The 26,866-nt window shown below is 47.4% G+C and overlaps 1 protein-coding gene across 1 annotated transcript in view; it reads right to left on the bottom strand.

Moving 5' to 3' along the window:
- Window positions 1-17,982, bottom strand: part of SORCS3 (sortilin related VPS10 domain containing receptor 3) — a 632,959-nt gene extending 614,977 nt beyond the window's left edge. Inside the window, exon 1 of the mRNA XM_040254391.1 lies at window positions 17,356-17,982. Coding sequence (XP_040110325.1) covers window positions 17,356-17,982 — 627 coding nt within the window. The remainder of the gene's footprint in view (window positions 1-17,355) is intronic.
- Window positions 17,983-26,866: the final 8,884 nt, after the last annotated feature.

Raw genomic sequence — 26,866 nt, 5'->3', positions numbered from 1 at the left:
CAGGTAGATACACAATGCCTTCTGATAACTAAGCTTAGAACTAACAGTACATCTATTGGCCAAAGCAAGTCACAAGGCCAAACTCAAGGTTAGGAGATGAGGAAGAAGGTCCCACCCATAGAGAAAGGGCATTGCAAAAGCCCAGTACTAAGGGAGTTAGAGGACTTCCCTGGTGGCTCAGACAGTAAAGCATCTGCCTACAATGTGGGAGACCTGGGTTCAATCCCTGGGTCGGGAAGATCTCCTGGAAAAGGAAATGGCAACCCACTCCAGTATTCTTGCCTGGAAAATCCCACGGATGGAGGAGCCTGGTGGGCTACAGTTCATGGGGTCGCAAAGAGTCGGACACGACTGAGCGACACTCACTCAAGGGAGTTAGAGAGAGAGTGAAGAATTAGAGAGAGGAGCCAACAACACAACCAACCACGCCTGCTAAATAGCTCTTCAGTTGGTTTCTTCTCCTCACTTACACTGCCACTACCCAAGCCACCATCCTCTTTAGCCATTTCAACACTCTGGTCTCCTCAAATCCAGCCTTTTCTCCCTCCAACCCATCAGTCAGTCAGTCAGTTGGTAAGACATGCCCTACTCTTTGCATCCCCATGGACTGTAGCCTGCCAGGCCCCTCTGTCCATGTGATCTTCCAAGAAAGAATACTGAAGTGGGTTGCCATTTCCTCCTCCAAGGTATCTTTACGACCCAGGGATGAATCTGCATCTCCCACCTGTATCTCTTGCACTGGTAGACAGATTCTTTACCATTTGAACCACCTCGGAAACCCAACCCACAGGGTGGTCAAATTTAATTATATGACTCTCCTACTTTGAACATTCCCAAGGCTTACCCCTTTGCTCTTAGGATAAAGAATAAACTCCTTCCACTGACCCTATATCGCCTTTCTTGGTCCAGCTCATGCCTGTCTATCTTGATTCATCTCCCACCAGCCCCTAGCCCACAAACCCTCTGCTCCAGTCACTCTGTCCTTCTTCCTGTTCCTTTCAGAAACCCCAGTCCCTCATGCCACAGAAGCTGGGTATCCAAGACACTCTGCCTGTTCCTCCTCATCTTGCTGATTGTGCTCATCTGCCTCTGCCTCTCTGCCCTCTCCCAGGTAAACGTTCTTGGTGAACCTCTGACAGTATCATGAACCTCTCCTTCAGAGCTCACCATTATGTACTCAGAACCCAGCTGTACCTGGCACATAGACAGCACACCACAACTATCTGCTGAATATCAACAACATTTCTTAAAGATATTTTAGTTATTTTGAAATAAAAGATGGCTGCAGATGGTTACTGCAGCCATGAAATTAAAAGACGTTTGCTCCTTAGAAGAAAAGTTATGACCAACCTAGACAGCATATTAAAAAGCAGAGACATTACTTTGCCAACAAAGGTCCATCTAATCAAGGCTATGGTTTTTGCAGTAGTCATGTATGGATATGAGAGTTGGACTATAAACAAAGCTGAGCACTGAAGAATTGATGCTTTTGAACTATGCTGTTGGAGAGGACTCTTGAGAGTCCCTTGGACAGCAGCGAGATCCAACCGGTCTATCCTAAAAGAATATTGGCTGATATATATCTGAATATATACTACTACTGAATATTCATTGGAAGGACTGATGCTGAATCTGAAACGCCAATCCTTTGGCCACCTGATACAAAGAACTTCATTTGAACTTTCATTTGAAAAGACTTGATGCTGGGAAAGATTGAAGGCAGGAGAAGGGGACGACAGACGATGAGATGGTTGGATGGCATCACTGACTCAACGGACATGAGTCTGAGTAAACTCCAGGAGTTAGTGATAGACAGGAAGGCCTGGCGTGCTGCAGTCCATGGGGTCGCAAAGAGTCGGATACAACTGAGCAGCTGAACTGAACTGAAGACTACCTCATCTGGTTGTGCTATCCATTAAAGATAATCAGATAGTGTGTCTATGGCAAATTGCTTCAGAGAGAATTTAATTTCCCCACACCACACTGCTGATTTGTATAAATGTGGTTTTAATACATGAGGTTCCCTTAAAGGGTTGGGCCTCAACAATAGGAACAAAGCCATGATGTCCCATGTTAGGCATCCCCTTTCCTCATGCTCATCAGTTCCCTGAGGGGGAAAACAGCAAACTATGCAGAATCAGCAAGTACTCTAAGATTGTCAAAGACCCAGGGGGAGTTTTTTTGACCTTACATTTCTGTGTCCAGATGAGCCATCAAAGCCATGTGAGATAAAAATAAATTTTAGACATATCCACAATGAAAATAAAAGTATCACTCAAGCACTGGGTGACTACATAATATACCATCCAAGGTGGGATCATTTGAGAGTTAAAAGGAACCTAGTAATATTTATGTCAGGACACAGGAACAAGTCAGGACACTCCTCTGCATTCTCTGAGAAAGAATACTTGAAGATCTACCACAGAAAAATGAAATGCAATCCAAAAAAAAGAGGAATGGAATTCAAGAAACAGAGGCACAAATCCAGGAGTAGAGATAAATAGAAATATCAAGATGACAACAAGGAGGCAGGCCTAGAAAGAAATCAGTTCAAATTAGAATATCCATTAATGATACAATTAAGAAGCTGGACTATCTTAGTACTATGGTGAAAAAATAGATGTTTCTTTTGTCTTCCTATGAGGAACATTCTCATTGAGGGACACAGATTTAGTCATTAGGATTACATCTATTTCTAATCATGCTACTGAACTTTTTTGTAGATAATAAAACAATCATAATATTTTAAACATTTTATGAGTTTCCATTTACTGCGGTCTTGATTACACTCAGTGTATTTCCTAAGAATGCTCAAATTTAGCACATATTTTGCATGATCTCACATATTTCTTTGCAATATTTGTCTAATATGTGAGTCCCACACACAAGACCATAAACTTTTCGGGTATCCAGTCAGCATCATACACTTTTCTGCACATCCTGCATCACTAGGCATATAGTAGAAGCTCTCCCAAACACTTCATATTATCTGAAAAGTATAAAGCAATCAATACAGGTCAAGTCCTAGAACAAATGCTGTTTTTTTTAAAGACATCAAATTACACTCCTATCTGAGAATTTTATGATATCAGATGTGACTTGAAATAAATTGTACATCATGCCTGGAATAAGAATATCAAGGTTTTTGTTTTTGTTTTAGCAGCATGGTATGCATGCTAATGAAAGTGCTCCATTTGTGCTGGGAGATATGGGAGAAGGCAAAAGAAATGTGTGGTTTCAGATTTGCTGCATAAGGACCTCCAGCTACTCAAAGAATGAAGGAGAGGTGATGTGAACTAACACCATGAGGTCACAGTACCTCCGTTAACAGCGCTTTGAAAAGTACTCTTTTCAAAAGGCTGCAGTAGCTCGTTATTTAACTGTGACATAAGCGGAGCAAACAGCATTGTCCCCATTTCACACGTAAAGAAATGACTGACCTGCTACTACCTCTAGCTTGTGGTGATATGGGTCTGCATCAAGAGTTGCATAACTCTTTCATTTATAGATAAGAAAACCAGATCCCAGAATAAGCAAGTAACTTAATTAGCATCACACTAAGCAAACAAGTTATTGAATGGGTGAATGAATGAAAGTATATCTATCTGTTTTGGATAAGACCAAATTTATACATGTTTAAAAAAAGCATCTTCCAATTTTTTTTTAAATCATAGTTCTAGACCCTTTCCTTACTAACGTACCCATTAAAATTTGTTTTATTCACAGATAAATAAGCTACTACACCTGGAAGGGTCTTCATTCTCTTACACCTAAAACACAGGTGACTTGCAGAAGAGAGTAAATGTGAACCAGAAGGCAGTTACACATCCCAACTCCCAGGCCAGGGTTCTTTCCAGACTCTCAAGATGCCCCACACTAAGGATATCTCAGATGGGGAGATACCAACTGTAAGCTCAGCTGCTTCCTGCCAAAATCTTGACAAAGTCCAAGAAAAAAAGAATCACATCTTATTCCTAGGCCGGAGATCATGCACCAGCAGGTATGGGTCCAAATATGAGGGAGACTAGCCTGGCAGGCTATAGTCCATGAGGTCACAGAGTCAGACTGAGCAACTGAACAACAACTACATATCATGAAGAGCAAGTCCATGACATACAGGTATATGTATGGCTGAGTCCCTTCACTATTCGCCTGAAACTATCACAACATTGTTATTAAAAAAAAGAAAAGAAGCAGCAGCAGCAGCAGCAGCAGCAGCCTATGCCCTGGGGTGGGGTGGGGCTCCTTAGCTCTGAGAAGTGACAGCGAAGGCTAATTTGGAGGTATGCATCCCCTCCTCAAACCCCCAACACCATATTCTTGCCACTCAATATAACCTGGGCTCCTTCCCTGTGCAAGGAGCCAACCCAGAAGGAAGACCCTCTCAGAACCACGATCAGTGCCTCCATCTCCCCCTCGGTACCGAGTCAGTACCATGGTGGGGCCGGACGTAGAACTTTAAAAGGGTAAGGGAAATACTTGAGGATAATCTTAAGTGTCAATGTGACAGTGCCGTGGGGTGTCCAGATATTTGACAAACGATATACTGAAAGTCCATCTAGTCAAATCTGTGGTTTTTTCAGTAGTCAAGTATGGATGTGAGAGCTGGACCATAAAAAAGCCTGAGTGTCAAAGAATGATGCTTTTGAACTGTGGTGTTGGAGAAAACTCTTGAGAGCCCCTTGGACTGCCAGATCAAATCAGTCAGTCCTAAAGGAAATCAACCCTGAATATTCATTAGAAGAACTGATGCTGAAAGTGAAGCACCAATATGTGGCCACCTGATGCAAAGAGCCGACTCCTTAGAAAAGACCCTGATGCTGGGAAAGACTGAAAGCAGGAAGAGAAGGGGATGACAGAGGATGAGGTGGTTGGACGGCATCACCGACTCAATGGACATGAGTTTGAGCAAGCTCCAGAAGATGGTGAAGGACTGGGAAGTGTGGCATGCTGCAGTCCATGGGGTCACAAAAAGTCAGACAGGACCGAGCAATTGAACAAAAACAACAAAAGATTAACGTGTCTGTGAAGGGGACTCATTTGAAAAGACCCTGATGCTGGGAAAGATTGAAAACGGGAGGAGAATGGGATGACAGAGGATGAGACGGTTGGATGGCATCACTGACTCGATGGACATGAGTTTGAGTAAACTCCAGGAGCTGGTGATGGACAGGGAGGCCTGGCGTGCTGTGGTTCATGGAGTCACAAAGAGTCAGACACGACTGAGCAACTGAACTGAACTGAAGGGGTTCCTGGAGGAGCTTAGCAAATGAATTGGTAGACTAAGTAAAGCAGATTGCCCTCCAGCATGGTCGGGCCTCATTCAACCCCCTCTAGGCCTGAATAGAACAACAAGCCTGAGTAAGAAGAGAATCTTTCTCCTTGTCTGTCTTTAAGTTGGGACACTGGCCTCCTCCTGCCTTCAGACATGGATGCAGATGGGAACTACAGGATCAGCTCTCCCGGATTTCCAGCTGCTAATGCTGGCTGTGGACTCTCATCTTCCATGAGAGTATCAGCCAACTCCTTACTTAAATCTCTCAGATATATATACAAATATACAAAAAGAGTTACTTTGAGAGAGATATATATCTTATTGGTTCTGCTCCACTGAAGACCCAGGCTAACACACTCAGAAATAACTAAAGGTATTAGTTCCTATGCCTCCAGAAACATACTCTGAAACAAAGCCTTGAGTTCAAGTACAGTTGACCCTTGAACAATACAGGTCTTACCAGCGTGAGTTCAGTTATACTTGGATTTTTCTCAGTAAACATATACTACAGGATCTGTGTGCTTGGTTGAATCCACAGACATGGAGTTTTGAATACCACAGGGCCAGCTGTAAAGTCATACATAGATCTATAACTGCACGGAGAACCATGCCTCTAACCCCCACATTACCGAAGGGTCAAATGTAACTTATTTGGGAGGTGATCCGAGGAAATACTGATTGAGCTAGAGACAGCAGAGCGCAATGGGAAGGTAGCCAATAAAACAAGCAAATTACCACCTTGGGCATCTGGCACTTAATCCCAGTGATGGGAGACAGTGTAGGAAACAAGCTTCAGAGTTACCCCATCCCAAAGGGAAAGGGAGCTGGGGTATTTATCCACCAACTTCCAGTAGTCATTATCAGGTGGCTGCTCCCCACTTCTTGATAGAAACCAACTCCCTGCTTCCAACCTGTGCCTGTGTGATCGAAGCTCCAGGCAGCACACAGTCCCTGGTCCTGGTGGTCAGAAGTAAGTCCCATCTGCAGACTAATGGCAAGTGCAGAGAGCAGGGTACCAACAGATCTGCTACAAGGACAGACATTCAATCCACCCCATCTCCCGCCTAAGTGATAAGAACTAACATCTTTAACCATTGTAATACCTATTAACACTACCCCCTTCACAGTATTGCCTATAAGATTCACAGCATCCCTACAAGTTCAGGATTATCCCCATTTTACAGCCAGTGAAACTAAGGTTCAGAGACTTACTTGGAATCACTGCTGCTTGGGTACCTTCTCATAGGAGAAAAAAAATAAAATCTGAGTTTTGAGAAATCTTCCAGTGAAAAGTTTTCTTTCAAGCATAAATAACAGTGAAAACAATACAGTGATGTAAGCAACTCTTTTGCCTCTAAAGATTCTTTCCTCTACCTGCCACTAGCCTAGAACACAAGCTTCTCTGCATCTCCAGTACCACAGCCTCCAAATCGTAACATGCTCCCTCCATACGTGTAATCACATTCAGATACGGCAGCTTGAGTGACTGCAAAAAAAAAAAAAAAAAAAGTTCAACTCTGTAATTGTTCTCCATTTCCCACTGAGAACAGATTTTAAAAGGAAAAAGTTCATTTCTTATGCAGCAGTGTGATCTTTAACCTGATTCTAACCATCTGGAAGAAAAACTGCCTCTCTCACCATAAATGCCAAGAAGGCTTTGAGAGGACTGAGTCAGGTGTGTGGGGCCTGAGAACCAGGCAGAGAGGACTGCGATGCCCCCAAGGGGGCACATCCTGTGCCTGGAGGCAGCAGGAAGAAATCAGACTCTTCCCCATGCCCAAGACGGTCATTCTTTACCCAGGTAGTTTTACGTCTTTAAGAATTTATTCATGTCCTTCAGCTCAGTAAGCTTCTATTGACTGACTACCGTGCACAAGAAAGTGAGGGGCACCAAGTCAGAAAATGCAGAAGAGATGGGGGAACCAAGCCTGAGCATCTCTTCTGGATTAATTTACATCTAGAGTTTTAGTTGAGTCATTTATGGGTTGAATGGACTGCAGAATGGATGCATTTTACAAAACATCCGTGCCCTTTGTTCTGCAGGAAGGGACTGAATGTTCAGCTCCCCAGGACTCAGCTCCTTGGTTGTTAATGAAATGTTCATCTCTGGGTCAAGCCCTCCCACAATGAACTCGAAGGTTACTACAGCTCTTCCTCACTCCTTTGAAACAATTCCTCATGCAGTAGTTGTTTTATTACTTCATTCTACTTATTTTCACTTCTTTCCCAGGGCAACACTCCCTCTAGCGTCTGTGTAGGGATCTCAGGTCTCATTCCTGCTGCACAGGGTGCAGACAAAAAAGGGAATTCAAGCCTGCACCTCGATGGGTGTGGATCACAACAAAATATTCATGGGTTTGGCCAATATGATAATTCTGAGAAAGAAGCTACAGATATTCTGCAACAAGTTCCAGCCACAGATATTCCCATCTCCTGCCAGGTACAGAGCAGAGATAGGAGACAGAGAGGAAAAACAAACCCAGAGCATCAAGGTCCACCCCATGACTTGGATGAAATGAGTCTTTGGCACTCTAGACTCTTCTTGTCTGCCAGTTCCAGTAGCCCTGTATCCTCTTTTCTTAAAGCTACACGTTTCACTCACTTCCTTCAAGAAGTCTTCCATGATTAGCTGTGAGGTACAATCACGGATGCCCAAGCCAAGAGAAGCTACTCTGCATCTTTCTGGATGCCTTTCTCAAAATTCCACTCAATGAAAGCCCTGAAAAAAAGTTCTACTTGTTAGTTATCTATTAGTGCAATCGTTAAGTTGACCCTACCCATCTGATCCCAATCATTTCTAAGAAAATTCTGAGTATGAGCTTCAAGCAGCCAAGTCCCCAGCCAGTCACACTTCTGTCTCTCTCTCTCTGTCACTGTCTCCTTCAGTATGACACAGAAGGCAGATAACACAGACTTATCTGAGGCAGGACGTGGACTATGGCTGGCAGTCGAAACAAGTGCCTCACTGAGAACTAGGTTCTAGCCGAGGCTTAGGGATCAGCTCACTGGGAAACTGGGCATCCACCTCCTTTCTCTGCTTCCATGTTTCCTTCTGAAAATGAAGAGGAAGCCCCATCCACTGTAAGAATAACAATTAAACCAATTAAATGTCTGGAGGACTAACTACAGGTCAGGTGCTTCTTTTCAACACTTTGCTAAGCACAGCATCTTATTTAATTCTTAAAACAGCCCAATATGAGAGGTACTATTTTATCACTCCTTTTATGGATATAACAAATAGACAAGAGAGGGTGACAACTTGCCTAACGTCACATAGCTATTAAGAGACAGAGGTAGACAGCCCAACTTAAAAATGGGCAGAACTGAACAGACATTTCTTCAAAGAAGACAGACAGACAGACGGCTAATGGACACATGAAAAGATGCTCAACACCACTAATCATCAGGGAAATGCAAATCAAAACCACGTTGAGATATCACCTCGCACCTATCAGAAGGCCCATCATCAAAAAGAATAGAAGTAGGTGTTGCCAATATGTGAAGAAAAGGGGTTCCTCTTACACTTCTGGTGGGAATGCAAATTGGTACAGCTGCTCCGTAAAACAACACAGAGGTTTCTCAAAAAACTGAAAACAGAACCGTCTTCTGACCCAACAATTCCACTCGCAGGCATATATCAAAAACCAAACAAAAAATTAATTCAAAAAGATACATGCACTCCAATGTCCATAGCAGCATTATTTACAATTGCTAAGAAGTGGAAGCAACCTAAATGTTCACCAGCAGATGAATGGATAAAGAAAATGTGATGGTGGTGTGTGTCTGTATATGTATATACACAATGGAATACTACTCAGCCATAAAAAAGAGTGAAAGTTTGCAGCAACATGGGCAGACATAGAGGGCATTATGCTAAACGAAACAAGTCAGAGAAAGACTAAGAGTGCATGATATCACTTATATGTAGGATTTTAAAATATATAACAAAAAATAAAAATAGATAACAAACTAGTAACTCTAACAAAAAAGAACCAGACTCACAGATACAGAGAGCAAACGAGTGGCTACCAATAAGGAGAGGGAAGTGGGGAGGAGGAAGATAGGGGTAGGGGAGTAAGAGAGACAAGCTATTAGATATAAAATAAGCTATAAGGATATACTATACAACACAGGGAAGATATCCAATATTTTATAATAACTATAAATGGAAAATAACCTTTAAAAATTGTGAATCACTATACTGTATACATGAAACTTATATAATACTGTACAGCAACTTTATACTAATTTTTAAAAAGAGTAAGTTAAACTTAACCCAAGAAAGAGAGAGAAACAAAGACAGGATTCAAAGCTAGGCATCTGGCTTCAGAACTTATGCTCCTGTTTCCTATATGGCTGTGTTTCTTGCTGCTGCTGCTAAGTCACTTCAATCGTGTCCGACTCTGTGCAAACCCATAGACGGCAGCCCATCAGGCTCTGCCATCCCTGAGATTCTCCAGGCAAGAGTACTGGAATGGATTGCCATTTCCTTCTCCAATGCATGAAAGTGAAAAGCGAAAGTGAAGTCGCTCAGTCGGGTCCGACTCTTAGCTAGTTTACCTCTATTCCTAGTATATACTGAAAAGTACAGTCCTGATTGCATTCATGATGAAAACTCTCAAGTATGCATTCACACAAGTCACACAGTCATATCCAGGCTAAATAACCTACAACCTAACAGGAGCCTTGATGATCCTATATAACAATGGTCAGCTTTTCCCCTAAGGTAGGTTTCTTCCAGCACAGGTCAAGTACCAGGCCCCTGCTTAGCGACAGGCACAGATTTGGTCACCAACAGCCCTGAATGGCTGGCCCTACTGTGCTCCGGGTCCTCTCACCCCAACCTAGTAGGGATGGTTTCCTCTGCCTCCCAGCAAGGAGTTCATACCAGGAAGCTACTTGTGCAATCCTGAAGTTCTCAGACTTCATTACTTTTTGGAAATTTACTATAGCACATTTATCAGCATACTATAAAGAACAGCATCTCCATAAATAATTAAATCCAAACTACACTGATCAAAACAAACGAGCAAAATGTTCCTGGTGATGCAACCAGACTTGGTTCACTCACTAACTCAAATGACGAGGTGTCTCACAAGAGGTCCCCATTAACAATGGTTAGTAAGACACAGACTTCCCAGTAAGGAGCTGGTCTCTACTGTCTGCAGTCACTGCGGTGCGTAGGCAGGGTGGCCACAGGATACAGCCAGGGAGCAAGAGGGAGGAATCTATTCCTCAGTCTCTCCAGCTAGCCTTGTGTGTACTCATCCTATGCCTCACTCTATCTGACCTATAAAATGGGCAGCACCCTACCTCACTTGAGTGAATATAACAGAAAATGGTCTGTAAAAGCAAAAAAAAAGAGAGAAGCAGGAGTGTGCAGACAGCTATAGAAAGAAAGACCAAGAGAGAGTCCACACTGTAGGCTGCCATGCTTCTGTCTGAGCCTCATACCCTTCATCTCTCTGCTGAATGATGTGATGAAGACTGTTCCCAACAGCACAGCCAGCCTTGACATCCTGTTGGTCTAAGGCACCCACAGCATCTCCCACAGTGACCCTCCTCCTCTGAGCTCACAGCCTGAAACGATAACTTGGCAAATAATCACACATCACCCCGTGGCATCTGTAAATTCTACTGTCTTATTGTCATGTGTTATTAAACTTTACAGAAGAGCAGCCTCATACCCAAAGCATATTAGAAGGACCGTGAGGCAAATGCCGTCTTATCCTTCTGTCTCTCCATCACAGTCCCACCAACCCCACAGTCCCCAGAACCGTGCTACACACCCAGTGAACACTAGGCAAATGGTTGAATATCTTATGTGAGTCCATCTGATCTCTCAAGTACATAAGGAAAAAGCCAGGATGGTTGACGAGTACCTATTTCCATCCTCTCATTAAGTGGGGTAGAGAGGTCTCTACATCTTCTGTTAAAAGTCATACATAAAACAATAAACCAAGGGCGTAAACTCAGCGCTGTTAAGAAACAGTGTCAGCTGTCCTCCCGGATCAGCTAGGGCACCATCCAGTTCCCAGGCTCAGTTCAGCAAGTGCAGACTGAGCTATGTGCCAAGCACTGGACCACATGTCACAAAGACCACATGAGAAAAGCAGAACTCACAGGAGGTGTGGGACGTGGGGTGCTGTAGCAAGTATTTTAGCCCTCATCCCTCACCTTCGAAACACTCATAAAACAACCAAGTGATAACCTAAGTATAATCAAGAGTGTGGTACACTCTGTAAATTCTATAAACAGGAAGATAAATGCTGCTAGGAAGGGTTCTAAAGAGAATCATGTTTGGATCTTAAACTGAACCATAAGGAATGTGTGTGTCTCCATAGAGGAAGAGGGGTATCCTGAGTGGAGAAGACCTCAAGAGCAAAGGCTGGGAGTGAAGAAAGGGATGGGGACAATGAAGGGGCTGCCTTGGCTAGAGTCAAGGGGTCTATCAGGGAACAGTCAAATGCAGAGCTGAAGAAGCAGGCCCAGGACATACGCAGTGAGCGGACTTGAATGCCAGGCTAAAGGACTTTAAATTCAAATTCAAGAAGCTAAAGGCTCTCAAGCTAGAATGGAGACCTACTGGATGAAACGCTCCTGGTTACAGCAGCTGTCAAGTTATGAACAACCTGAGAAAATTATTGCTATCCCAAGGGACAAGGATTTCTAATTCCTTCCTAGCCTCTGCTCAGTGAGACTTGGGACTCAGTCAGTCACTGACTTAATCAAACCCAGTTGCGTTTCTCTACTGCACACAAGGCAGAGCTCTCTTGTCTCCACTCTCTACCTACAAAGTCAGAGCAGCATCCAGACCTTTCAGTAACCCACCACCCAGAGGAATAACCAAGGTTAGCTGAAGGCCATCTATCCCACAGTACCAGTGATACTTACCCAAAGTGGCCCACCAGGCACAAGCATGCTACACTTTCCAACTTCACAAGACCTCTTTCCCCGCAAACTTCCTGCAAACTAATCCTCTGACATCTTCTCATAGGGAAGTGTCTCAAGCCAGCCAGGAGCTTCCCTGGTGGCTCAGATGGTAAAGTCTGCCTGCAACACGGGAGACCCGGATTCAGCCCCTGCATGGGGAAGATGCCCTGGAGAAGAAAATGGCAACCCAATCCAGTAATCTTGTTTGGAAAATTCCAAGGATGGAGGAGCCTGGTGGGCTACAGTCCATGGGATCACAAAGAGTCAGACATGACTGAGCAACTAACACTTCAAGTGAGCCAAGAGGTCAAAGGAAGCAGAAAATCAATAGTTAAATCAAGCCCCCAGGCCCTGGAGTACCTGGCCTTGGATAAACCCTTCGGACACAACCTCCTATTTCAGCATCCAGCTCTGTCACACTTCTCTGCGCCCTGTAGGATGATTCAGGGCCCACAGAGCATCCAGTTCCAAAGTTCCCCCAGTTACAGTAAGAGATTTACCCAGTCCAAGGAAGAAGCAATTCTCCCTTTGGCCCTCTGAGCCTTCTTGCCACCATCCCCTCCCCTTCAATCCAACACAATCAGAGAAGCCACTTCCTGTGTGCCTTCTCTGCCAACTACAAAGCGAGTTCCAACCGCTGCATTTCTGCAATCATTAAATCAGGCCTCCCAATTAAGGAGTTTGCAACTTCTGCTCACCTTGGAAATCACTGCAGGATCTGGGAAGCAAATCACGCCCTGTAACCAACCAACTGGGCCATCAGAGTAAATGCAGAGCAGACAAACAGCCTGTGTGTGGCCACCCCTCTCCCCGCCTCCCACCCCCAGGCTGACGGTGAGTGCCTGCGAGCAATTAGTGCTGCTCTGTCCCACTGCATTTCCCAGCTCTGTCTCCACTGAGATGGCTTCCCTTGTAACATTAATTAAAAACAGATTCTTTTTGGCAAACCCCTGAAGAATGGCTCCAGTGGCAGGCTTCTTTATTAAGCCTCTGAGAAGACAAAATGCATTAAGATATTGTGACACGGGTATGGTGAGCGGGGACGAGAAGGCTAGACATCCCAGCCAAAAGCTATTTGAAAAATCTGTTTGGGAGCCACAGTTAGATGCTCCAGTGAGTGAGACACAATTAATCTGATCAAATCTGTCACTATTTTGCACATTAGGAGTAAATATTTTAGAGCGTTGTCCAGCTGCATTAGTTAAGAGCATGAAACCATGCCTGGGAATATCTGGGTGTTCCACCTGCTGGTGTGCTCGGGGCATGATAGGGACCTCGAGTTATCAGCATCTTCCCATTTCTCTTCACCAAGGTGCAGTGTTGGGCACAAGAATTAAAGACTATCTGGCAAGGCATCCCAACCAGACACACCGCAGGGCAGCACACTGAGTGAGCCGCCGGAAAGGCTTGAGGATCAGTCTAAGGGAGGAGGCAGCACACTCATCCCAGCGCCGTGAACAAACGAGGGATTCCCCCATCACGGCTTTATAATGCTCAGGGGGCCTGGAAAGGGGGCTGCTGTCTTCACAGCCCCCCTCTCTCCAGAGTCATTTGCCAACTCACTAACCAAGCAGGAAGGCGTATTTCTTCTTTCAAAAGAGAAGAGCAGGCTGATGTGATTTTCTGTATCCCTGTAAGCCCCAGGGTCTGGACTCCCTCTGGGCGTTTGTGAAACACTTTCTAGCCCATTAATCACCAGAATCCCAGCTGGAGACAACCAAAGAGAAAGGCAAATCGCTCTTCCAGAGTACAGGCTTCAAGCCCAAGCTCACTCTCCTCTCCCCCCGAAATACCTGGCAGGGCAAGAAAGGCCAGAGGGGAACCCAGACTCCATCTCCTCCTGACTCAAACCTGCTGGGCACTTCCTCTGTTGCCCACCAAGTCATGCCAGCCCCTCCTGGGACCAAAGTGAATATGTGATTCAAGCCTGGAATGAGACTCTCAACCCCTGGGCACATGCTGGGCACGTGGGGAAGGGGGTGGAGACCCTTCACTTGCATACCCATCTCCTCATGTGCGTGCATATGTGCTCAGTTGCTGCAGTCTTGTCTGACTCTCTGCAACCCTGTGGACTGTAGCCCACCAGGCTCCTCTGTCCATGGGATTTTCCAGGCAAGGATATTGGAGTGGGTTGCCATGCCCTCCTCCAGGGGACCTTCTTAACCCAAGGACTGAACCCACATCTCCTGCGTCTCCTGTATTGCAGGTGGATTCCTTACTCATTGAGCCACCTGGGAAGCCCCATCTCCTCATGCCTGACCACAAATGGCCAGAGGAGAGTTCACTTTTCAGATATATGGAGTAACTGGAAACTCTCCTCCAGAAGGAACTCACAGGAGGAATGTGGTCCACCAGAGGCAGTTGAGGGAGAGCAGCAAGCCCCACAATGTGTTAACTGGTGGCCTTCCTGGAGAAGTACATAGTTAACACTCAAGTCAGAAGGGAAGATGGAATTTTCTTTTCATGCCAAAAGAGCTTGAAACAAGGATCCATGTTCTCTGCCTTGAGGACTTCTCCAACCAATGATAAAGGGACCTTCCAGAAGGAACATCCTCTCCATCAATCCTTACCCTGGCTTTTTTTTTTTTCTAACAGCACCTTATTTTGCTGACCTCAGGAAAGGAGGAGAGGAGAAAGAAATTGATTAGATTTTAAAAAAAGAAAGAAAGAAAGAAACTGGGTAACGTTGCAGAAACTGGTTTTCTAGCTACTCCCCCCAGCCAGGGGTTGTTTCCTTAAAGTCTCCCAGAGGCAGGGCTGGGTTAGCTTGCTTGCTCATCTTCCTCAGGGCAAAACAGACTGACCCTTGAGGAAGCCTTGTCCACTGGAAGTGCCTGTGCAGCACGGTCTAAAGAGGCAGGCCCTCTCTGGAGCAGAGAGAGTGGACACATGGGGTCCCCACACTCACCTGTGCTGCCATAATATCCTTTGCTCAGACAGTAAGTCTGGCCAGGAGCACAACCAGTGAACCCCCGAGGGGGGCTATTCCTGGACTGCCCAAATCTTATCGCTGTCACCAAGAACTCCAAGGGCAACTGGTCCACTCCTCAGGCCCTTTGGGTCCGCCTTTTTAACCGGAGAGCCATTTCCCAGGAGGGTATAGGGCTAGACTTGCCCCCTCACTTCCTCTGCTGTACAACTGCCTTGAAGATGGTCAGAGAAGGCCATGCACATGTAACTACTATCTGCAGAGAGCATGCTCTAACATCCCATCTTCAGGGAATTTGTCAACACACAAAAATGATCCTTAAAAGCAGAAACATAAGAGAACTCTTTCGGCAGAGTGAATTTATATCATCCCAGTGTGGCAAGCTAAAATCGAAGGACATCACCTCCACCTCCCCCTCCTCCTAGGGATACATTTGCTTCCACACATCCAGTCCATCCTCCTCACTGAGTAAGAACACGAACAAATAATACACATACACGCGATTGCTCATTCTCAAACCAAGAAAAGTTGAGAGTCACAAACCCTGCTGTCAGAGAATTACATGTCACCCTGTCTCTCTCTCCACCTCCCCCGGCCACACACATACACAATCCTCCCAGCACCTGCAAGTCCTCGATCACCCATCCCTGGTACATGTCCACCCCCTAAGCCCAGAGCTGACCACTCTGAAGCTGTGCGGGTCCCTCACTGAGATGCAGCCACCACCACGCTGCAGAGGAGCTGCTCTGCCCAAATGCTTCCAACCCCGGCTGGGCTGCCTGCTCGGTGCTGTATGTCTATAAGAACCAGGAAATCTGTGCTCAGTATTGCTGATGAGCCCCTCTCTAAGCTCCTCTCCTCGCTTTCCTGTTACTCACAAGTCACCCCTGCGACACCCCCCAGGCGCTGTTAAAATAAGGCGATGATTTCCTAGGGAAACCTTTAATGTCAGTCATGAGAAATACAAAGGGAGTGGAGGCGGTGCTTTCCCATCGAGTGAGTTCCCCAAAGCTGCAGGTAGGGACATCCACCATCCTCCAGTTTCTGCCCAGAGCCCCGGTTCTGAGCTGATGCTATGAGCCAGAGACGAGGAAAGGGTTTTTGCAGGATTGGCTGAAGTGGGGCCCGAGGAAGGCAGGGGAGTGGGGTAAATGGTCGGAGCCGTCCCCCACGGTTCCTGGGCTGGACTGCTCGCTCTGGCGGCCAACTGGGGGCGGGGTGGGGAGCCCCTCCGGGCACGCGCTGCGGGCTGCAGCAGCTGCCGGGGTAGATTGTATTCTGCGCCCTAAGGCCGGCCCGCGGCCGCCCGGAGGTTCTGGAGCCGCCGGAGTGGATTCCAGGGCGCCACCTGTCGGTACAGCAGCTTCCCAGGGTAACCTGGCAGCCGAGAGAAAGGCGTGGAGAGGCGCGTAGAAAGCCCCGGCGAGTTTGCAGTCGCAGGACGCAGCGGCAGGGGCGATTCTGTGCTCAGTGACTTAAGTGTGCTTCTGCTTGCTTGAGAACAAGGGGTGCGGGACGGGTGTTGAATTTCACTTCACACTTTAAACTTTTTTTCCCTGCCTCTCCTATAGCTTTGCAAGGCAGCTGCCTGGGTTTTGAAGGGGAAAACTGATATCAAGAAAGGCCCAGACTTGGGCCAACTTGGCCCAGCCTCCCGCTAAGACTGGGACAAAGTGTGCCTGGGGCCCAGGGCAGAATCCTAAGTGGGGCGGGCAGGAGTAGTCCGAATGGCACCATCTCCTGGTCCTTTCCTGTGGTTGGAGGAGAGAGGGGAACCCCTGGCAGTCACAGGAGTCAGTCAGCCTGTCCAGCGGTTCTTTCCCCAAATCAGGATACTTCCCCGCCCAAGAATCCATGCTCACACACACATCTGACAGGACAACTGACTCCCCAAGCAGAGTGCCCGAGAAAGTGATCCCTGATCCCGATAAGGCACCTCTGTTCCCCTCTTCCCTCCAGACAGCCCCAATCCTAGGGTCTCCGGTAAACAAATGCACACAGTCTTAAAACAAACTCCGCTAACCTGTTGGGGGCGTGGGGAAAGCGGGACGCACCAGACCAAAAGTCGAGGAGCCCCCTGTTCCTGCCTTCACCTCAACCCCGGGCAACTATCTGCCCCTCCTTCCCGCCCGCCCCCCCCCCAGCCCACGCCCCCCCCCCCCCCCACTTTCCTTTGCTGTCGGGAGACTGTGAGCTCCGCAGCCGGGTGGATACTCACGCTGCTGTTGTGTCCCGACCAGTGCACCATGGCTTGGTTGTGAGCCGAGTCCCCGGTCAGGGCAAACGAGGTGCTGGGTAACCGGAGCTCTTCAGTCGCTGAACCCCCGGTTCGTGGTGCCTTCACCTCCTCCCGGAGACCCTTGGCCAGAGGGCGGCTTCCTTTGGAACCGTCGGCTAAGACAGTAGCCCGGGCATCCCCGTGTTCCAGGGCACTGGGGGGCTGCGCCCGACGACTCCTCCTCACGCCGCTAGGCTTGCCAGGAGTCGAGATGCCCGGTCCCCACCGCGAGCTTGCTGGAGACAGCCCTCCGGCTTCTCCTTGCTTCTTTCTGCCGCTGCCACTGCTTGGCTGGGGCAGCGGCTCTGGTCCCGGCCGGCGCTCCAGTGCGGCGTCTCTCCGTACAGTCGCCAGCTCCTCCGGCCACTGGCTTGCCATTGCCAGCGGTGAGAGACGAGGCAGCGCCGGGGACCGTGAAGCCAGAGCCGCTAGGCGCCCAGGACCGCCCGTGGTGTCCCAAGTGATCTCGGCGCCGGCCAGGACCCACGTCGACAGGAGCAGGAGCCCGGTCCGGGCGAGGGGCGCCCGGGGCCAGCCTGCAGGGCGCTCGGTGCGCGCCGCCTCCATCCCGCTGCGGCTGCCGCGGCTCGGGCTGGCAAGTGTGTGGCGCCCGCCGAGGTGCGGGTCCGGCGCGGGGGGTGTGCGCTGCGCGCGCCGGCAAGCGAGCAAAATGAGTGTGTGCCGGGGGAGTAGGGAGGGGGCGGCCGGGAAGGAGGTGGCTCGGCCTGGTGCGCCTTGCTGGTCCTCTCCACTCTCCGCTTCTGGCTCTCGATCGCTGGCTCTCTCCTCCACAGGGTGATTCCAAAACCCGAGAAAAATTAATAAATACCCCGTAGGTGCTTTTTCATTTTCTTAAAATAAGACTCCCCCAAAATCTTCCCCGCTGAGCTGCTTCAGAAATTTTGTCAAAAGGAATATTCAAAGGTAATAAGAAAATCCTCTTTTAAAATATGTAAAGCAGCCCCAATCCAGGAGGAGAGGCTGGCGACGGACCCTAGTCCGGAGTCTCTCTGAAACCCAGCCTCCAACCTCGTCTCGGCGAAGAGTTGGGAGCCGCTTCTGGCCGCGTTTAGGGGGGTTACTCTTCGGGCATGCTGTGGGGGCGGGAGATGGCGCGCAGGGAAAGGTGGGGGGGGGGGGTCTCGCGGGAGAAGGAGGAGTAAAGTGTTTTCAGCACCAACTGTTCAGCTTGGGGAGCCTAAGGGGAGCCCGGAGTCTTCGTGCAGAGGCAGCTTGCGGAAGCCGAGCGCGGGATGGACTCCGCTCCGGGCTCCCCAGCCTATTCTTCCCGCCACCCCCACTTCTACCCAGTGCCTCCGCCCGGTGCGGGGGCGCGGGGAGTGCGTGCGTGCGCGTGCGTGAGGGGAGGCTAGGAGTGCGCCAGAGGCTGGCGGGCGGGCACCCAGGGTGGGGATACCTGGCTAAACCAGGGGTGCCTGGGTGTGCGGGGGCGCGCGACTCTCTGCGTGCGCGTTTGCACGCGTATTTGTGCGTGTCAGTGTGAGCAATGGAGTGTGGGGCAGGGAGGGGTGCGCTCGGGCTGTGGGCACGTGTGGATCAGGCACGGGCTGTGTTTGCATCTCCATGAACCTGTGAGTCGTCAGAAGCAATATTGAGAGCAAAGCGGGCGGTTCTGGACCGCCCGCTCCTCCAAGGCACCCCGCTCACCCATAGGCCCCCATCGCCTGCGGACGTAAGCTGATTGTTGCTAGAACCTCCAGGAGGGTTGGAGGAGAGAACTAGGAGGCGCTGGCAGCCCGGTCTGGGGGTTGCCAGCTCCTCCCCGATTCGCCAGCTCTTCTTCCCAGGATCCCAGCTGGAGCTGAGGAAAGACAGTCGTCCAGACCGGTTGCTCCTACCCGGAGGACGAGAGCCCATCTTTCCGCCTGCGATTATGAGATTGCTCCCTCATCTCCCCAGATTCATTACTAAAAGGGCTCAGTTGTTCTCTCAAAGTGTCGGGCTGCCAATTAGAGGGTCCCGGCCAGCGCCGCGCAGGATCAGTCCCCACTGTCCCCAGCTGCAGAAGCACAGCCGGGCCGCGTGGAACTCAGCCTGGGCTGGGACTCTTCCCGACCGAAGGAAAGGGGAGACTCGGGGTGAGCTGGAAAGAGGAAGCTAGACCCAAAGACAACCTGAAGATGTAGTTTACAGGCCCTGGGTCAAGAAGTATAGCAGCGGCTGCTTCGAGGAGCTCCGGGAATTTCTAGGGGTTGAAAAGACCTAGATGCGCGGAACGGGAGGAGGGGCTATTAAGAAAGGAGTAGGATGGAGAGTTTTCTGGAATCGACAGAAGAGTTGTTCTCTTGTGGGAGACGGTTAAAGCGGGGTGAGGGGGCTGCAAGGAGAGGGAAGGAAAGAACGGTGGAAGGAAAGGTTTAAAGGGGGCGGAGGGGCAGGGGGTTGCGGAAGAAGACAGCGGGGAGGTGACAAAGTGGTGGAGAGAAGGCGAAATACTGGTGCAAAAAGAAAGGGGAGAGCAAAGAAGAGGCAAAAGAGAGCCACAGGAGGGTCAAGAGGGATGCGGAGGACAGAGGCGCCTGGGATCAGAGCCTGCCAAGGATGGAGACAACCTGCGGTTCCCAGGAGCCGCCACCAGACCCCTTGTGAACTTGCTTTAACGCCCGCCCGCCAGGAGCTGAAGTGGAAATTGGGAACGGAGGAGGCTAGGCCAGAGAACCACAGCGATGACCACATACATCCCACTCAGAATGAGACTGGTCCTTGGAGTCTATGGGTTTCCAAAGACCACGGCGATCCGCTGCCCCAAGAAAAGTTCCGGCGCTGAAGGCTGAGATGGGCTCAGAATCAGGCGCTGGACCCGAGCCGGCAATCCGCAGGTTCCCAGCGCCCCTGCCGGCGAAGGCCTGGCACTGCAGCCGGAGCCGGAGCTCTGGGCTTGGTGAGGGGCGGGAAGCCTCCCCTCTGCTTGGGCTCTGAGCAAAGCTGGTAGATGTCAGAGCAGAAGGGCTGCGTCTGGACTGTTAGGTAGGGCTGCCGGATCAGAGGCTCACATAGCCCAGGGCGGTCCGGCCTTCCAAGCCCCAGGCCCGCAGGGGAGGTGGGCTGTCCAAGCTCCCTGCGGTCCCCCGTGGAGAGCAGTTGTCTGCAAGAGCAAAGCTGGGGTCTCTCCTCTTTCTCTCCCACCGAGATGCAGCCCACAGAAAGGTCCCATCCTCAAGGTGGACTTGTGGATATGTGGCTATGAAATATTTGTTTGGGGAAAAATGGATAAAAGACTCCAGGTGCAACATTTTCGTGTCTTCCTGCACCAGTCCCTCCTCTTAGCCTTCTCCATTCATCAGCACAGCCTTTCCTATCTTCTGTCTCTCCCTACTTCACCCCTTGCCTAACAATCCTTGCCCTCTGCGCTGTGCTGCCCCTCCCGCTGCAGCTGCTCATTTCCCATCAGCCTTCTCTAGTGTCCAGACCTCTGCAGGTCTCTCCTTCCTCACCAACCTCTCTCTGCTGGACTTTCTGCAACCTGACACCTGCCTTCAGGTGACTCATCAAAGCCCTATCCCAGCATAAACTTACAGCGGCTCCCTGAGACAGCGGGCCCAGCAGCCTCTGCTTCGCGCATTTGCAAATGTGTTCCATTTGGAAAGATCTCCCTTGGTCTACATGGTACCCAGGTTCTTCTGGGTTCTCTCTGACCAACCTTAGTCAAGTTTACCAGCCTCTCTTCTTCCTTACACATCTTAAATGTGGAGCCTCAATCTCCATCATCTCCCCAATTCTCTGCACCTGGTTCTCATTCCACCTTCTCTCCATGAGTAAGCCCCATGTTCTCATCCATTTCTGTGCTACTTCAACAATCACCAGTGCATTAACTCCTGGATATACAACCCTACTCCATCCTCTCCTGTGAGCTTCCTATCCAAATTCCCTTTTGCATGTCCACATTGAAAACCATCCACATCAATTTCTAAAAACCATCCCCAGTACCTCAGTTATGCAGACTAGACATTTAACATGTAACCTTAGCTCTTTCCTCTTTTAATCCCCACATCCAGGAAAATCACTGCAAAGTCCTATTTAAAAAACCTTTTTACTTGTCCTTTTCTGTCTGTTCCCAGGGTCACTGCCTTAGATCTGAACTTCATCATCTCTTGTAGGACTCTGCTATACTTTCCTGTCTTTTCCTGCTCTTCAGCATTTTGTTTCTCCAAGCCAACCTCTCCACTGTACATCTGTGCCGTCCAGTATAAACATGTGAGCCACAAAGGTAATTTAAAATTTTCTGGTAGCCTCATTTTAAAAAGTAAGAAGAAACTAATGAGATTCATGTTAATGGTATATTTCAATGAGCTAAAATATATCCAAAATATTTTCATTGAAACTTATAATCAACAGAAAAAGTATTGAAGTATTTTTACATATTTTTGTACTAAGTCTTCAAAAATCCAGTGTGTATTTTACACTTATGAAAGTGAAAGTCTATCAGTCATGTCCAACTATTTGCAGCCTCATGGACTATACAGTCCATGGAATTCTCCAGGCCAGAATACTGGAGTGGGTAGCTTTTTCCCTTCTCCAGAGGATCTTCCCAACCCAAAGATCAAACCCGGGTCTCCTGCATTGCACGTGGATTCTTTACCAGCTGAGCCACAGGGTAAGTCCCATTTTATACTTATAGCATATCCCAGCTCAGACCAGCTACATTTCAAGTGCTCGGTAACTGCATGTGACTAATGGCTATTGTTTTAGACAGCACAGTTCCAAGCTCCATGCTGTTGGTGGAAATAAACCCTTAAACAGAAGGAAGATGATGTCACGGATTGCTCTCCTCAAAAATTGATTGTCAACTATTGTCCACGAAGTCCAAACTTTTTAGAATGGTGCCCAACACTCCAGGCATTCCCTCACCTCCAGGAACTTGATTATTCTTTCTTAACCCTGTAATCTGTCCTCTGCCACAGTTTCTGTTCTGGTTTGGTTTAAATGCCAGCTCTTCCATGAACCCAGCCCCCACTATCCCATAATGCCTCATACTGTATCCATCATTATCATCACTGCTTCATCTTCATCGTCAATATCACCAAATTCTTTGTCTTCCTGCTCTAAGATGGGAGTTGTTAAATATTTATCTGGAATTTAAAAGAGAGGGCTCCTGTGTCCTTTGCTGGCATAATGCCTACTGCAGCTGAGAAAAGCCGGTTGGGAGCTAAGATTAGCCCTAACCCAGTCCCAGCGGGGAGAGCAAAGAAGCCCTCATGAAGAATATATTTTCCCTCTGGGTTTCTAGCCTGTTACAAACAACTGGAGAAAATAAATTGTTTGCTATAAGTTATCCATGAGAGTACCTTAAACATCACCCTAATATGGCTTCTTTCGGGTTTTTTTTTTTTTTTAACCATCACAGTGAAATAACACTCAGGGAAATTGCACTTTCTCTCCCATCACAGATATACACACGTGCACATGCTCACACACAGTCTTCCAACCCCTTAATAATCTAACAAATATCTTGCCACCAGCACCCACAGCTGGCACATATAGGGAAGCATCACAATTATGCCTATTTCCCATACTTTATAACATGTTCAGCACTCATTTGAGGATCTAAAGACAAATTCCTCATAAAACTCAGAGCCAAGAAAACATTGGATTTCTCCTGTGAAGCTGACATGCCAACATCTCCTAAAGGCTTCCTTAAAATGGCTTTGTTTTCTCACTCTGTCGTCCTCTTGTCTCACTAGGCAGCCTGATATCATGTTCACTTGCTCTAACAGTCTTCAGAACAAGATCTTTATCCTCTGCTCCCCTTTTATGAAATGCTGTTTGTTTTTATTGTTTGATATCCTTTGGTCATCCTATATCTGTGCATTGTTGATAAGCCACTTCATATCCTTTTAAGAACTAAATAGGAAATTAATTAATTGATTAACATCAAAACAGCAGTCCACATTGTAACTCTGGATTTCTACAGAGGAAATGATTATAAAACAAAACCTGAAATGCAGATGAAAGCAGTTAGAAGACCACTGACATCAGGACTTCACACAGTAGTAGGAAGAACTGTGCAGAAAACAAGAACTGTCTGTTTTGCTTAATGCTCTATCTTCAAGCACCTGGCCCAATTCCTGGCAAAGCACTGACCCTCAGTAAATGTGCAATAAAAGACAAAACAGGTGAATGTAGATAATAACACTTCTGCTGCAACTACGGATCATCTTTCCTTTTTAGCATATGGGTACTTTCTAAAAAAGCAAAAGCTTGGAGATTTGACTAACACTGTTCCCTACCACAGGTGACCATCTGCCCAGCAGTCACAGGTGTAGGTAGTACATTAGGAATCTTGCCTCAAAGGGCACCAAAAATTTTATGATGAGGGAAAGTGGAAAAGAAAGGAGAAAAGCAGAGGAAAGAAGGCGGGAAAGAACAACCTGAAAACCGACATTTAGCCCAGACTTTCTTTACGTCAGGCTCTAGGTCTTCTATGCCCACTGCTTCATTTAATTCTGACAAAGTCATTTTTCTCAGTTCCAATCAACAGTCTGAGAAGCAAAAATGTATACAGGTGAAGCAGTGATGAAGAAGTGGTCATGGTGATGGTAATGATGAGCATTAACATATGATGAGATAACTCTGAACCAGATGTGTGGTAAGGACCCATCAGCATTCCAGCAGAGTGATTTAAGAGTTCAGACTTTGGAGCTAAATTTCTGTGTTCGCATTCCACCATACCAAACACCAATGGTGCGATTTTAAACAAATGACTTAACCTCTTTGCACCTCTATTTTTGTTGTTCAGTTGCTCATCTGTGAATAGGGATGGTGAAAATTCTTACTGATAGAACCTTCAGTTCAGTTCAGTTCAGTCGCTCAGTTGTGTCCAATTTTTTGCAACCCCATGAATTGCAGCACACCAGGCCTCCCTGTCCATCACCAACTCCCGGGGTTTACTCAAACTTATGTCCTTCGAGTCGGTGATGCCATCCAACCATCTCATCCTCTCTCGTCCCCTTCTCCTCCTGCCCCAATCCCTCCCAGCATCAGTGTCTTTTCCAATGAGTCAACTCTTCGCATGAGGTGGCCAAAGTGTTGGAGTTTCAGTTTCAACATCAGTCCTTCCAATGAACACCCAGGACTGATCTCCTTTAGGATGGACTGGTTGGATCTCCTTGCAGTCCAAGGGACCATCAAGAGTCTTCTCCAACACCACAGTTCAAAAGGATCAATTCTTTGGCACTTAGCTTTCTTTCCAGTCCAACTCTCACATCCATACATGATCACTGGAAAAACCATAGCCTTGACTAGATGGACCTTTGTTGACAAAGTAGTGTCTCTGCTTTTTAATATGCTATCTAGGTTGGTCATAACTTTTCTTCCAAGGAATAAGCGTCTTTTAATTTCATGGCTGCAGTCACCATCTGCAGTGATTTTGGAGCCCAAAAAGAGAAAGTCTGACACTGTTTCCACTGTTTCCCCATATATTTGCCATGAAGTGATGGGACCAGATACCATGATCTTCGTTTTCTGAATGTTGAGCTTTAAGCCAACTTTTTCACTCTCCTCTTTCACTTTCATCAAGAGGCTCTTTAGTTCCTCTTCACTTTCTGCCATAAGGGTGGTGTCATCTGCATATCTGAGGTTATTGATATTTCTCCTGGCAATCTTGATTCTAGCTTGTGCTTCTTCCAGCCCAGCAGTTCTCATGATGTACTCTACATATAAGTTAAATAAGCAGGGTGACAATATACAGCCTTGATGTACTCCTTTTCCTGTTTGGAATCTTAGTGAAGATTAAATGAATTAATGTACATACAGCACTTAAACAAGTGTGGTACCAATATAGTGCTTTATTAAGTCTGGCTATAAATGTCCTTACTCTTCTTAACAGTCTTGTGGAGGCCAGTATTTTGTGCCCATTTTACAGATGAGGAAACTTTGATTCAGACAAGTTGGGTAGCATACCTTGTGAGTGACAGAACTAGGGGTTTGAATCCAGATCTGTTTGACATAAGGGCTAAGCTCTTGCACAGTGGTCTCTACTGTCTTCCTACCCCAGGCAGATCACATAACATGCCCTAGAAAATACTTGTATTCAGGTCTATTTGGCTCCAAAGCTTTGTGCTCTTTCTGCTGCATCACCTGTCTTCCCACCCAAGCTCACACCATGAGGACTAACCCTGGTAGCTGATACTCATTGAACATATGGCTCCCATAACATGCCTACCAATTTAAGAAGAGGTTAGTGATTTGGTTGATGGTGTCCTTTTCTTTAAATGGCACCCCCTAGTAAGGAAGTGATTATGGTAGTCAGTGAATTCCAGGCGTGCATTCAAGTAGTGAGTTCAGGTTTGAAGAAGTCAAGTCAACAGTGGGAAATGAACAATATCCAGGAAAGCACATACCCATTAAGCTACAGAAAATCATCAACAACTTTGTCAACATTTTCCACAAAGTCATGCCTCCAAAAGAAAAGAAGGGCAAAAATCTAAGGAGGTGAATGCAATTGGGAAAGAAGGTTTGAAGGAACACGGGATTTTTTTTTTTAAATTATTATTCTCCCCATTGCTCTAAAAGTAATAAAGTCTTTCTTAAAGAAAAGATGGTCTCTGTAAAACAACATGGAAAATGAAAGCTTCCAATTGAGATCCTTGGTACTGGTGAGAGGATGAGCCAGGAGAATAAGCATATGAGCCTGAGAAAGCGCAGTTTGAGAGATTGGAGGGGAATCCATAGAGCATGGCATCACTGAAGCAAGGGAAATGAGAGTTTTATAAAGAGTAGGCTGTGTTACCAAGTGCTCCTGGGTCAGTTCACAAGCCCCCAAGCTCTGAACAGACTGCATCCTGCTGAATCTCAAATCCCATCCTAGACAAGGGCACCAGGAGGAGGACACCTGCTTCCACCTCAGCCTCCTGACCCAAGTTCTGACCTTAGCAAAGACTAGACATGTATTTTTTTAAGGCAAGTGTGTTAATCTAGGTATTACAAGAAGCAGAGGACACGGCAGGATTCAACCTGCAAGCCCTGTAAGAGGAAAAGAGAGGGAGCCAGGAGCAGTGGCTGAGAAAGCCTCCAGCCCAAGACGCATGTCTGGACTCTCATGGAGGAAAGAGGGAAGGGAAGACGGAAAGTTGGGTGAAAGAATCTTTGGTTACTGTGCATTCTTAGCAAGTGTGGCAAGACAGAGGCGAGTCCCCAAGTCGGAGTCACTCCTTGAGGAGTTCTCTAGCTCCCAGAAGCAGGTCTGCCATGTTATTCATGCCACACCCGGCCCTGGCTTAGAGCGGCCTCTGGGAAACACAGCTTGGGCACTAATGTGGTAATGGATTTCAGAGTGCCGCTGCTGGGGCATTGGTCAATTAGGCATTATTCAGCTTTTCATTCTAAAAGAAGGTATTCTCACATTATCCCCACAGGGTGGTTTTGAGAAGTCAATGAATAATATATGTAAACGCTTAACCTATCGCCTGATGAACCTAACAGGCTCTTCCTA

Source organism: Oryx dammah, unplaced genomic scaffold (genome assembly GCF_014754425.2).
Source record: "Oryx dammah isolate SB20612 unplaced genomic scaffold, SCBI_Odam_1.1 HiC_scaffold_14, whole genome shotgun sequence".
NCBI lineage: Eukaryota > Metazoa > Chordata > Mammalia > Artiodactyla > Bovidae > Oryx > Oryx dammah.
The sequence above is the reverse complement of the archived record's forward strand: the minus strand, read 5'-3'. Positions and strand labels throughout refer to the sequence as shown.